Source organism: Jatropha curcas, chromosome 9, assembly GCF_041381405.1.
Source record: "Jatropha curcas cultivar XTBG-Jc1 chromosome 9, XTBG_Jcur_1.0, whole genome shotgun sequence".
Classification (NCBI taxonomy): Eukaryota; Viridiplantae; Streptophyta; class Magnoliopsida; order Malpighiales; family Euphorbiaceae; genus Jatropha; species Jatropha curcas.
Window position 1 is genome coordinate 6,690,421 of NC_143159.1, and position 11,380 is coordinate 6,701,800.

The following is an 11,380-nucleotide window of genomic DNA, read 5'->3' on the forward strand; positions in this document are numbered from 1 at the left end:
TGAATTTGGATGAAAAAGAATTCTCATTGTGTATTTTTATTTGTAAATCATTATATAATATATATAGTAGTCAACATGAAAAACTATATAGTAATACTCCTGGCTACTTATTATAGATATAATGAACTAAGACGTCCAGCTTAAGCAACTGAATATTAGCTTGAATAAAATATTAATTAAATCAATGAAATTAGTGTAGTTGATGAGAATTAGGTTTACTATCTGTTCTGATTTAGTGAATTAGTGGTTTCCAAATTGATTTCAATCTCGGGATAATACCGATTTCAATTCTAAAAATTAGAATTGCGATTGATTTGAAATCTTACTGATTTTAGTTCCATACGAAATTAAATTGTTTGAGTTGTTTTAAATCAGTTGAAATATCTTTTTAGCGTGGAACATCGAGTCTGATGAGAATAATAACTTTCCTTCTTCATGGACCAAGTTGAAAGCTACTGAAACATACAGTATTGGACTAATGTGAGAATATCCTCACTAATAAAGAAAAGATCAATTGTTATATATTACAGGTTTAGTACTATAGATAAAAAGAACCCTTCAAGTTGAAGATGAAGCGTGTGAATTAGGATTTGATGAGGCTATGGGTGACGAAAGAAGAGGTATGTGATGTGGACATTGCAACCTCTTCTCCTCCACAAGCCAACAAGACAAAATTTTGCTAAGCTGCGAACCCTTCATTTGCTTATAGTTGTCAAGATATAAATCACACCCACCAAAATATTTCATCATCAACCTTTTTTTTTTTTTTTTTTTCTTGTATTTGGGGAGAAGATTTAAACATGAATCTATTTGTTAGATTGTATATTTGCTTACCATTAGATTATGTTTTGGTGTGCAATGTCATCGTCAACTTAACAAAACAAAGTCAATGGTGTTTTACTTTACTAGTACTTAAAACAAAAATGTGCCTTTAGTATTTATTTGCCTCTAAATTGTCCTTCAACTTTGGACAAAATTACATTCGTATATCTTAGAAGGGTCACCGTGTTTTAAATTTTTTTAAGAAAATCTTAATAAAAGAAATATTGTTGAAGTTTGAAAAATTATCTATTTGGTTTCCCAAAATTTGAAAAATTAGATTTCATCCTCCCAATTTTAAAAATTATTTTTGTTAATTTTGTCCTTTTTCAGAAATTGATTTTCGTTTTTCACACATCATCTTTATGAACTGCCAAATTAATTGGACCTCTTTCAACGGCAAGGAGACAGTCAACTAGTCTTATGCACGTTGTGTATTCATAGACTTTAATGAGATAAGTGATAGTTTCCGGTCAACTTTGGGCGTCTTAGGTGTTTAGGAAATAATTGTATTTCTCTCATTTTCCTTTATTGGTTTGAATTTAATGCATTGAAAGAAATTTCTTTTTTTTAAATTATTTAAGTAGATTTAGACCTTGTCGGCAATAGTTTTTTAACATTGTTTTTACTATTTATGGTATTTGGTAGCATAAAATTTATATTAGTGTTTAAAATTTATGGAAACGAAATATGAAATGTTATTTCATTTAATGTTTAATAAAAACTCTAATTAAACAGTTCACAGATAATAACTGCTAAAACAACTGATAGTTAATTGCTAAAACATTTAATTTTGCCAAACATATTTTAGGCTCTATTAATTTATTTGTAGAAAATAAATTATTTTTTCAAAAGTATTTTCCATTAAGATAAATTTTAATTTATTTTAGTTCTAAATTTTAGATTTCAAGTCATTTAGCTTCAATTTTTAAACTTTTAGATTTTAAAAATAACTTCAAGAGGCCGTTCGGAATGATAGAATACGAAATTTATGAATTTTTACAAAATCCATAGAATATGAAATTTATGGATTTTAAAATCAATAAAGTTTCACCTTTTATTATTGGGTTAAAAAGTATAATATGTAAATTTGAAAGATTTTTAGAATAAAAAATTAAATGATCTAAATGTTATATTTTAGAGACATGTACGAGAGAAATATTTCTTCAATTTCTTCTATTGAATATAACGGGATTACATACATCCTATTTATGCACAATAGTCTAACTCTAAATAGGAAAAACACGAATAAGGAATGAGTAATACTGTTTTCTAAATAAGCTATATAAAAATATTCTAAATTACACAAATCAACATTAAATTATATCATTAATAGAAATGATGAATTGAACCAATAAGGTGTTAGTTGAGGTAAGAAGCGACCTCAACATCCGTAAAGATAAGAATACAAAGTTTGATTCTTAGAAAGCATATTTTGCTGAGAAGGTAAAAAATCTTTATGCTCTATAGTCCTAGATACGTTTCATCCAACTCATACCTCTTACGTCATTTTAATAAAGCTTAATGACTTAGTTTGTTAGCTTTGTGCACAATATTACACAACTATAAAAATTTAGTCAACTATAATGATATTAATATTAAATAAAATTTAAACGTTTTTCTTATTAAACTTCAATAAAAAGAAAAATTATTCAATACTCATGGTTTTCTTTTTGTCTTCTGACAAGAGAGCAGAGGTGACTCGGCGGCTAATGTGGCGAGTCGGCCTTGGTCTGGGTAGTGGAAGGACGAGACCTATGAGTCTACGAGATTAGCTATCCAAATTGGGTGATAAAGACATGAGAATCCAAATCATTAACATAACCATATGTCCATTTTTATCTCGTGGTTTTCCATTTTCGGTCAGTGCTGCTGCCCAGCAAGAGGAGGAGAAGAAAGCACGTGTGAGTGAATATCATACACTTAAAACGCTTCAACCGACGGACGTTCGCGTGGGCATCATTATCAAACTGGAGGACATTCTCGTTTCTTCCTTGCAATAATACTGAACCAAATTAACAATTTACCCTAAATTTAGAAATTTTTTTTTAAAAAAAGGGAAGATGAACAGATTGATTTTAGTTCCTGTCCACAAAATATATGTTGGTGGGAACACCTACTAACATCATTTTGGCTGCTGCCTTTTCAAAATTTTTCAAAAAATTTTTTCTTTTCAGTTATATTTAGGAGTACTTATCCATCAGTTTTACATCAAAATTAGTTTAGAATGGAAAGAATTTATTGAATCAACTACCTTTAAATAGATTCAAAATCTTAATGAATTTATTCATGTAAATTGAAAATAAATTTTAATTTTTCTTAATATAAAAAACAAGCACTATTAGAACTCATTTGGTTTGTTAAAAAATGGAGAAAAAATAATATTCATATGTTAAAATTTTCAGAAATTTTAAAATAATGTTATCTGCCCTATTTTCTCAATAAAAAAATTAATTTTAATTTTTTTTCTCAAAAAAAAAAAGAATTTAATTTTGAGTATAATGCATATCTAGTGTCTTAAATTAAATTAGAATTGACCTCAAGTTTAAATTGCCTAAACGGCTACACTCATTTAAGCCAAACGGACCTCAATGCCCGTTATGGGCTTCACAGTGAATGCTTCTGTTACAGTATAATTGATATGGGCTTAGTATCTAAAGAAACTCGTTCAGTCCTTTTTTTTCATAAACAGGCGATGAGCGTAAAAGTTTTTTGCGCTATCAACGAATCGAACTTTTCAGAGTCCTCATTCTTACAGGAATTGAGTTTGTTAAATACCTCAATCAACATTTTATTGATCATTCAGTCTTTTTTTTTAATTAGTCAAAGTCATTTCGAGTTAATAGGCTATATTAAGAACTCGCTCTTTTTCTCTTAAAAAAAAAGAAAAATATGAATTTTAATATTTCTAGAGCACTTCTCTAACATAATTCCTAATTAACAAGAAAAAAATTTTTTCACTTTTACCAACTAAATTAATACATTGAGTGGAACTTAATTTTGAGCATATCTTTATTAAGCTAAACGGAGCTCTAGTTTGAATTCACTGGATTTCAGTTTTGTTCAATTCATTTAAAACTTTAGTGGCTCATGAAATTATATTTGAGTAATTTATTATTTCTCAAAATTAGATCCTCCATAAATTAGTGATTTGGATGTTTTCACTTGTTGACATGCCTTTTCTCAAAAATAAAATAAATAAAATCGTTCGTCTGGCTTATAATTCTCTAGTTAGTTCTTTTGTAGCTAATTTTGCTAAGCATATGCATAAGATTTTTTTTTTTAATCTTAATACTATATGTTTTTCAATTATTTTTTGGCCCCTCTAAAATTTTAATTTTAGATTCATCACCAACTTTTTCTTTATCTTTAAAATTAATTTATTTTATTATAACAAAATATACTTGGAAAATTTTAACTTATCCAAGTAAAAAAAATTTCAAAACTCTTAAAGCTATTCTGGAAAAGTTAAATGGAAAAACTAATAAAAAACAATGTTAACAGCACAATCACAAAACATCAATAAGATTTTTTCTTGAGATAAGAAGAAAGAGAGAGAGAAAAAAAAAAAAAAAAAAAAAGACATTGGCTAAACTAAGTCGTGGCACTCACAAATTTGTAGAAATCAAATATAATAATTAATTTCTCAAAATGTTGAACCATAATGTCACTTATGCAAACTTAGGCCTGAGGCCTTGGTTGTGCACCTAATTGATGGAATTGACACCACTCAGTTGGAACTTGGAACACTAACTCAGAACCATCAGATTGTTTGGCAAATGCTTTCATCACCTTGTCAAGCAGTACATAATGACAGCTTGTGACCATCATATGATATAGACAAATTTAAAAAGAAAATTTTTTAAGAACATAAAATGTTTTTTTTTTTTTTTTTTAATTTGACATATAGATTTTTATAAGAGTGTGGGCGTTCTGAAAATAAATTCAAGTTAGATTCCCTTCCCCTAATACTAAAAAGAAAAAAAAATTAAGTCACAGAAGGTTTATTGCGTAATTTAGGTAACTTTAACTTTGATTTACTTAAAAGGTACCAAAATTGTTATTATAATTAATTTAGTTGCCAAAAAAATTTGTGGCACAAACGAAACCGTAAGATAGATCTTGACATTTTATTTTCTTAAACGTTACCACAAGACAAAGATTTTAAAGTTTTAGACACAAATTATTAGTGGTGCCAAATTATTTTCCTTTCTTTTAATTTTTCAAATTATTGCACGACAGGAAATGTTAATGCAAGTTGAAACTTAACAGTACTAAATGTTTGAAACATACAACATTTGCATATGTATATATATGCATGAGTTACACTTACAATTTCAACAAAGATTAAAAAAAAAACTAAAAATTTTGCTAAATTAACTCCAGCTTCAGATTTTCTTCTTACTAATTCAGTAAGAAGTCTGGAATGGCTTGACTGTCTTGAGATCAGTAATAACACCAGCAATGGAGCCAGCAGCAGCAGCTATAGTAATAATAAGACAGGCACCGCTTAGTATTTGGAGACAGAGCCATCTTGTGCTCCATTTTGGTATTTTCTTCTGGGCTATGTACATTTCAACTGGAAAATAAACCGTTAATGGCCAAAACCCTAAAGCTCCAAGTAAACCCACAATGTCGTTAAAGAAAGGAAGGAGCATTGAAATTACAGTGGTAAAGATCACAAAAACTGTCCTAAACACCATTCTGAAGAGGTTAAGGTTGAAAGTACCCAAGCAAGGAATTGGGATTTTGATATCTCTGGTAATAAAGTCACTATCTGGGTATTTTTGTGCTGCTGTTTTTTCTATGAAAGAAAAAAGTGGTTGACAGTAAACTTGGTATGCACCAACAAGGTGGACAACTATAGCAACATTAGCAATATCAAGTAGCCAATATGGGTTATAAAAACCAAACCCAGTTAGGAGATTTCCAGGGGACATGTCTCCAAAAGCTGCATACCCAAAACACCCACATAGCATGTAGAAAAACGTTGTCACTGCTACACTTATTAGTGTTGCTTTCTTCATTGTCTTGGCCTCTGATGGTGGTGATTTCACTGTGTCCTGTTAAAATAACGTAATTCATTCAAGTCAGACTCTTAATTTCACAGCCTGCTTTCCCCTGCTTTTTTCAGAGAGATTGAACCCTTGATAGTGTTAAAATATATTTTAGTTAAACTATTTGGTTAAAAATATATATGTATATACCTGAATTTCAATGAGGATCATGGAGTAAGAGTAGGCGAAAGCGATGTCTCCAAGAGCTTGGAAGCTTCTCCAAATTTTTTGGGTAGGGGTAACATTGTTAAGACTAATTCCAGTTAGGCTTCCCATGATTTTTCCAGATTCTGCGACTTTGGCAATTCCAAGTCCAAGGCCAATAGTCGAGTAAGTGAAGGACATAACAGCAGCAAGAATGGAAAGCCACCATAGCTGATCAAAATCAGGAATTTGAGAAAAAATAATTTCTGCAATGCCAAATGCAATCATGTAAGGATTTGCATTCATTTTGCATGGATTCTTGCCTCCACTCTTGTGAAAACAATTAGACCTCTTGACTGCCCTGTTTTATGCCAAAAAAAAAAAAAAAAATTACCCACTTGAAAATAATTTTTTGAAAAAAAAAAAATTCAAAATTACACTCTTAATTAACTCACATCATGCTTATGGATGATGCAATTGTATAACCAATGGCAACCCCAAAAAGGTTCAGATACTGAACAATTCCACATATTTTGACCTTAGCACCACCAAGATTAGACCGAATAACATCCATGTAGGTGTAGTTTCTTTTTCCGGTGACAGAATCGCCGGAACGGTAACAGGCAGAGAGAAGAGTTGAAGTATAGTAAGTAACAAAAGAGAACAAGAACATAACAGCAGGGCCTGCAATCCATCCAAGCTGCGCTATTGCCCAAGCCAAAGACAGAACTCCAGACCCAATCACAGCCGTTATGATATGTGCACTCGCAGTCCAAACAGTCCCTATACAGAATTTAACAACAGATTATCAGTAAATTGAGTTTTAGTTCAAAGATACACAAGGATTTTATTGACAGATTAATTACCAGTTCGCTTAAGACGACCATCGTCGTCGAGCAATTTGGAGCCATTGCTCATCTGGGTGTGCATGTTAATGGAGACATCAAAGACTTGGTGGTGAGAATGAGATCTTCCTGATGTGTTCTCCACCATCTTTGATTATCAGAAGAAAAAGAAAGCAAATGTCAGTGAATATGTTCTGAAGTGAAATGAAAATTCAGAGATGCCATGGAAGAGAAGAAGAGAAGGTTATTTATAGCGGGAGAGTTTAGGTGTTGAAAGCTAGTAAGGCCAATAATAGTTGTAAACCACGTGCTCTTTGTATGACCCTACGCGGACATTTCTTTGTCTCCTGTGCAGAACCCATCCCATCGTATACAAAGAAAATAATTCACTGCATTTTCATTTTCCCTACGTTTCAATTTTCATGGTAATTTTAAAAAAATTACCACTCATTATTAATATTCCTTTTTCCATTAATACACATAGGCAAATTTTATGTATAAAATCAGGGATTAAAAATCTGAAAGCGTTGTCTCTACCCATCCAAATGAGATAACTTAGTACGCAAAATTTCTTTTTCTGATTCTAAAAATCAAACTCCAATTGATAAAATGAACAGTAAAATTGATTGATCAATTAGATTAATCTTTTGGATATGATTTTGAGCTTCTTTAAATTATGAAAGGATCTGGAAAATCCTTCCAAAGAAGTAACTATCAGGAAATGGTTCATTGTCCCACATAAAGAAGAGGTCTTCGTCATTGCTTTCTTTTCCAGAGGTCAGCAGAGGTACGTAATTAATTTATCTGTTCATCTTTCATCAGTCATTATATATATAAGGTAAAGAAAAAGGCAGCGTTTGAGGCTGCCATTGGTGGCATAATGTAACTGTTGTACAGCTCTGATTTTCATGGATTTATTTTGTTTGTCTTCATTATCTTTAATTTTCTTTTTCAACTTTCTATTTTTTCTAAAGAGTTTTTCAACTTTCTTTTAATTTCTTAGCTGTTTCTAAAGAGTCTACCTACTACCCTTAAAATCTGTATTTTTTCCAAAAATATTATGCAACAATATATATTTTATAAAGACCGGCCATTGAATTTTCTGTTGTATAATTTAAGGTGCTGGTAGTTTTAAATTCTAATAATCATATTTTTTTAGTAAATAAATTTATATATAGAAATAGAATTAATCTCTTAGTTTTATATATGGAAAGTTTATTCAAGATTTAAATACTTTTTCTTTGAGAAATCTAAAATTTAAATCCTAATTATTTATTGTGATTAGGTATTTAATTTTTGCGCTTTTAATACGATAGATATTAACAAACATTGAATGCTTTTGGATTTGATTCGAGTTTTAGGGTTAATATTTCCTTTGACTCATCAAAATTAATGAAAACTTTTATGATCGAGAATTCAAGAAGATTCAAACTCAAAATTCTCATTTTTCACATGAATAAAAAGATCAATAAGACTACACATCGTTTACTTTAGATGAGATTTTCTTATTTAACTATTTTGGACTACTCTAATGAAGTCTTTGAATTACTAATTCGGTGTACTTTCCGTCTCTCCCCCTAATTAGTAATTGTATATTTGTATTAACATATTAACATAAAATCTTCTTAAAAGTATTTATGGAAAGGAATATTGATATAATAACTTAATTTTTTTCGAAGGAAAAATTAAAAATAATACATATGAATGGTAGCACCATTTTAGCAAAATATGCATACGAAGATAAGATAAAATATAAAATGCATGGAGAGGAAATTGACAATAATTATTGTTTTAAAATGACAAAATTATATATAATTATACAAAATAAATCAAAAGCTAAATGAATCGGATCGATCAAACTCTTACCTTTCTTTCTTTAAGCTTATCAAACTTTTCCTTAGGTTTATGCTAACCAAGAAGAGAAAGATTGGAGTGAGTAGATGTAATTAAGTTTTGTTTGGTTATGGCTTATTTGAATCAAAACACCATAGTTATATATAGTAAGAAGCAAAGCCTAGTAAATATTATTCTAATATATCTCTTTAAAGGACCACCTTTGAATCAAAATTCTCACGGCTAAAGCTTCTCAATTCTCATCCATCCTTATTGTTAGAGAATATGGTTCCTTAATAATTCATTCCATTAAGAATTAATGATAATGGTTCATGTCTAAGCAAATGGAGAAGTATATACCAGTCAAATTTCTCCTTTTAGATATATGCTATGGACTTATAATAATCGAGGCATGGTATCCCATGATTATTTATAAAATAGATAATTATTTTTATTTTTTTTGGTATTGATATGTACACTAAGACATAACCTAGTGAGTCAATCCAGTGTGATCTGATTTGATTTTCTCATTAGTGTGAAAAGTGAGAGTTTTAAATTCGAATTCTCTCAACGATAAAAATTTTCACCAATTTGGTGAACCAAGAGAGCGTTACTTTTAAATTATTTCAGACAAAAGGTTGTAATACAAAGACAATTTTAGCCCTTAGGTAAAGGGTACAATTGAGGTTTTAAATTTCCTTATCAAAATTTTTCCACAGAATTGAGTTCTTTATTCCCTGTTTTTTGAAGTACGCCTCTCCTTTTGCGGTAAAGATGGTATCGGTCCCTCTAAGACTGAGGACCACTAAAACCTTTGCAATTCCATGTTTTAGTATGGTCCTATTTGAGGTGCCTCTTGCGTACTATAATAAAATTCTCTTGCTCACAAGTTTTTTCTTTTTTTAGGATCAAGAGGTATAATTCCCTCTTGTTTTTTATAGAGAGTACATATTTTTTGCCCTCTAAACACATATGCTGAATCAAATTTATATTCTCACGTTTCTCGGAATTAAATTTGTGTCCTTACTCTTACGAGGATTGAAGTCGCTTACTATTCCAGTCAACACCTAATTGGTCATTTTGCTCACATTAATTCAACAATTTAGTCCTAAAAATACTAAATGATGTAAATAAATAATCTATTTACATTAATTAAATAATTAATTTACTTGAATACCGTTGCGTGAATACAATTAAGGAAAAGCAAAAGAGAAAATCATATTCCCTCGTGCCCACAATTTACTTGAATTTTCACCTTATATATTTTGTAAATATAGAATTAGAAAAAGTTTTCATTTTTGATAAGCTAAGTTCTTAAACATTTCAAATAGTAATAATATATAAAAATGATCACCAAATGTCAGCCACGAATTATTCTTATTTCATAGGTTTATATGCCTAAAAATAAAAAATTAGCTAAGAAATAATCAAATAGAAGCAACTTGATTATTGCCACACTAAGTAGCGTTAATTATTATTAATTAGTAATATATATAGTTATAGTGGGGATTCAATTCATTTTGTCTGCACACGTGGCTAAACTAAACACTCACAAGTTGGAGCTTTTTTTAACTCCTTGCTTTAGGGAGCACTCATTAGAGTGTTTAGAAAAAAAGAGAAAAAGAAATATTTTGCAATCCTAATGTTAATTCCAAATTAATTAAGAATTTATTCTCTAAAATGCTTTTTGGTTAGTTTTATACCTAAAATAGATATTCACAGTAATTAAATAATACTAAAATATAATATTAATTAATTGATTAAATATAAATAGCAACAAAAACAAAAATATTTATTTTTTTTTTACCAATCAGACGTGATTTACTTGATTTTTCCACTTCTTGTTGAACATGTTGAGAGTGAAAGATATTGAATTCGAGTCATTTTTACCACAATAGTAATCACTAATTTATTGAATATTATTTAAAAGGAACGGTTACTATATATTGTGTAGTTCACAGTTATTTCAGTTCATTGACCCTCCCATGTATAAAAAAAAAAAAAAACACTTAACTAGCTACAAGAAACTATATATATATATATATATATATATATATATATATATATCATTTTACATGTTATTAAATAAAAAAATTATTATTAATAAGAATTAGCTGCAACATCATTTTATTCAAAAAGCCCTTGTAATAAAAAAATCATCATTAGAATTATCATAAAAATTTCCACGTAAATATTAGAAAAAATGTTTATTGGCTTTACATGCTATCCTAAGAAGCTTTATTTATTCGATATGAGACGTGAACACAAAATACATTTCGAATCAAACCAACTAAGATTTTACCTGATATGAGTCGAAAGGTCTCGGAGATAACTATGCTAAGCTGAAATTTTTGACTAAGTTAGTAAATAACATTGGAGGGTAAAGAGAGAACTCTTTGAAAGGCAAAAGCATATATTTGCATTAAGTGCGCGTCAAAGTCTCCTTTAAACTGAAGCAATTACGAATGGAATGATTTAATTCAATTTGATAGTCTCACTCACTTTCCTCTGTCCTGTGATTAAATGATTCGAATCTGACATCCCCAATAAGCTCATTCCAACTAGTCTTGAGGTGGTTACTTGCCTTATTTGCCTTTGCTGGGTCCATCAATTTAATTGAAAGCACATTCATGTATAACTGCCATATACATGCATTTATTGATACACTCCACTCTTTCCTGC

At 29.6% G+C, this 11,380-nt stretch overlaps 1 protein-coding gene across 2 annotated transcripts; it reads right to left on the reverse strand.

Annotated features, from left to right (window-relative positions):
- Window positions 1–5,067: 5,067 nt before the first annotated feature.
- On the reverse strand, window positions 5,068–8,882 carry LOC105638959 (amino acid permease 3). Of its 2 annotated transcripts, XM_012222878.4 has the most exons (5): window positions 8,732–8,882; window positions 6,887–7,013; window positions 6,476–6,803; window positions 6,027–6,381; window positions 5,068–5,882 (listed from the first exon to the last, which is right to left on the reverse strand). In XM_012222878.4, exons 2-5 carry the CDS (start codon window positions 7,011–7,013, stop codon window positions 5,229–5,231), a joined length of 1,464 nt encoding a protein of 487 aa, XP_012078268.1. In that variant the 5' UTR covers window positions 8,732–8,882; the 3' UTR covers window positions 5,068–5,228. The 2 variants fall into 2 exon arrangements, with proteins under 2 accessions (XP_012078268.1, XP_012078267.1); XM_012222877.4 differs by lacking the exon at window positions 8,732–8,882 and having other exon boundaries at window positions 6,887–7,095.
- Between the last annotated feature and the right edge of the window lie 2,498 nt (window positions 8,883–11,380).

Bases quoted from the DNA above. Each gene is read 5' to 3' on its own strand.
- LOC105638959 (XM_012222878.4), bottom strand. From the start codon at position 7,013: ATGGTGGAGAACACATCAGGAAGATCTCATTCTCACCACCAAGTCTTT. The intron at 6,804-6,886 runs GTAATTAATCTG...AATTCTGTATAG, and splicing joins TGGTCGTCTTAAGCGAACTG to GGACTGTTTGGACTGCGAGT. The intron at 6,382-6,475 runs GTGAGTTAATTA...GGCATAAAACAG, and splicing joins GCATCATCCATAAGCATGAT to GGCAGTCAAGAGGTCTAATT.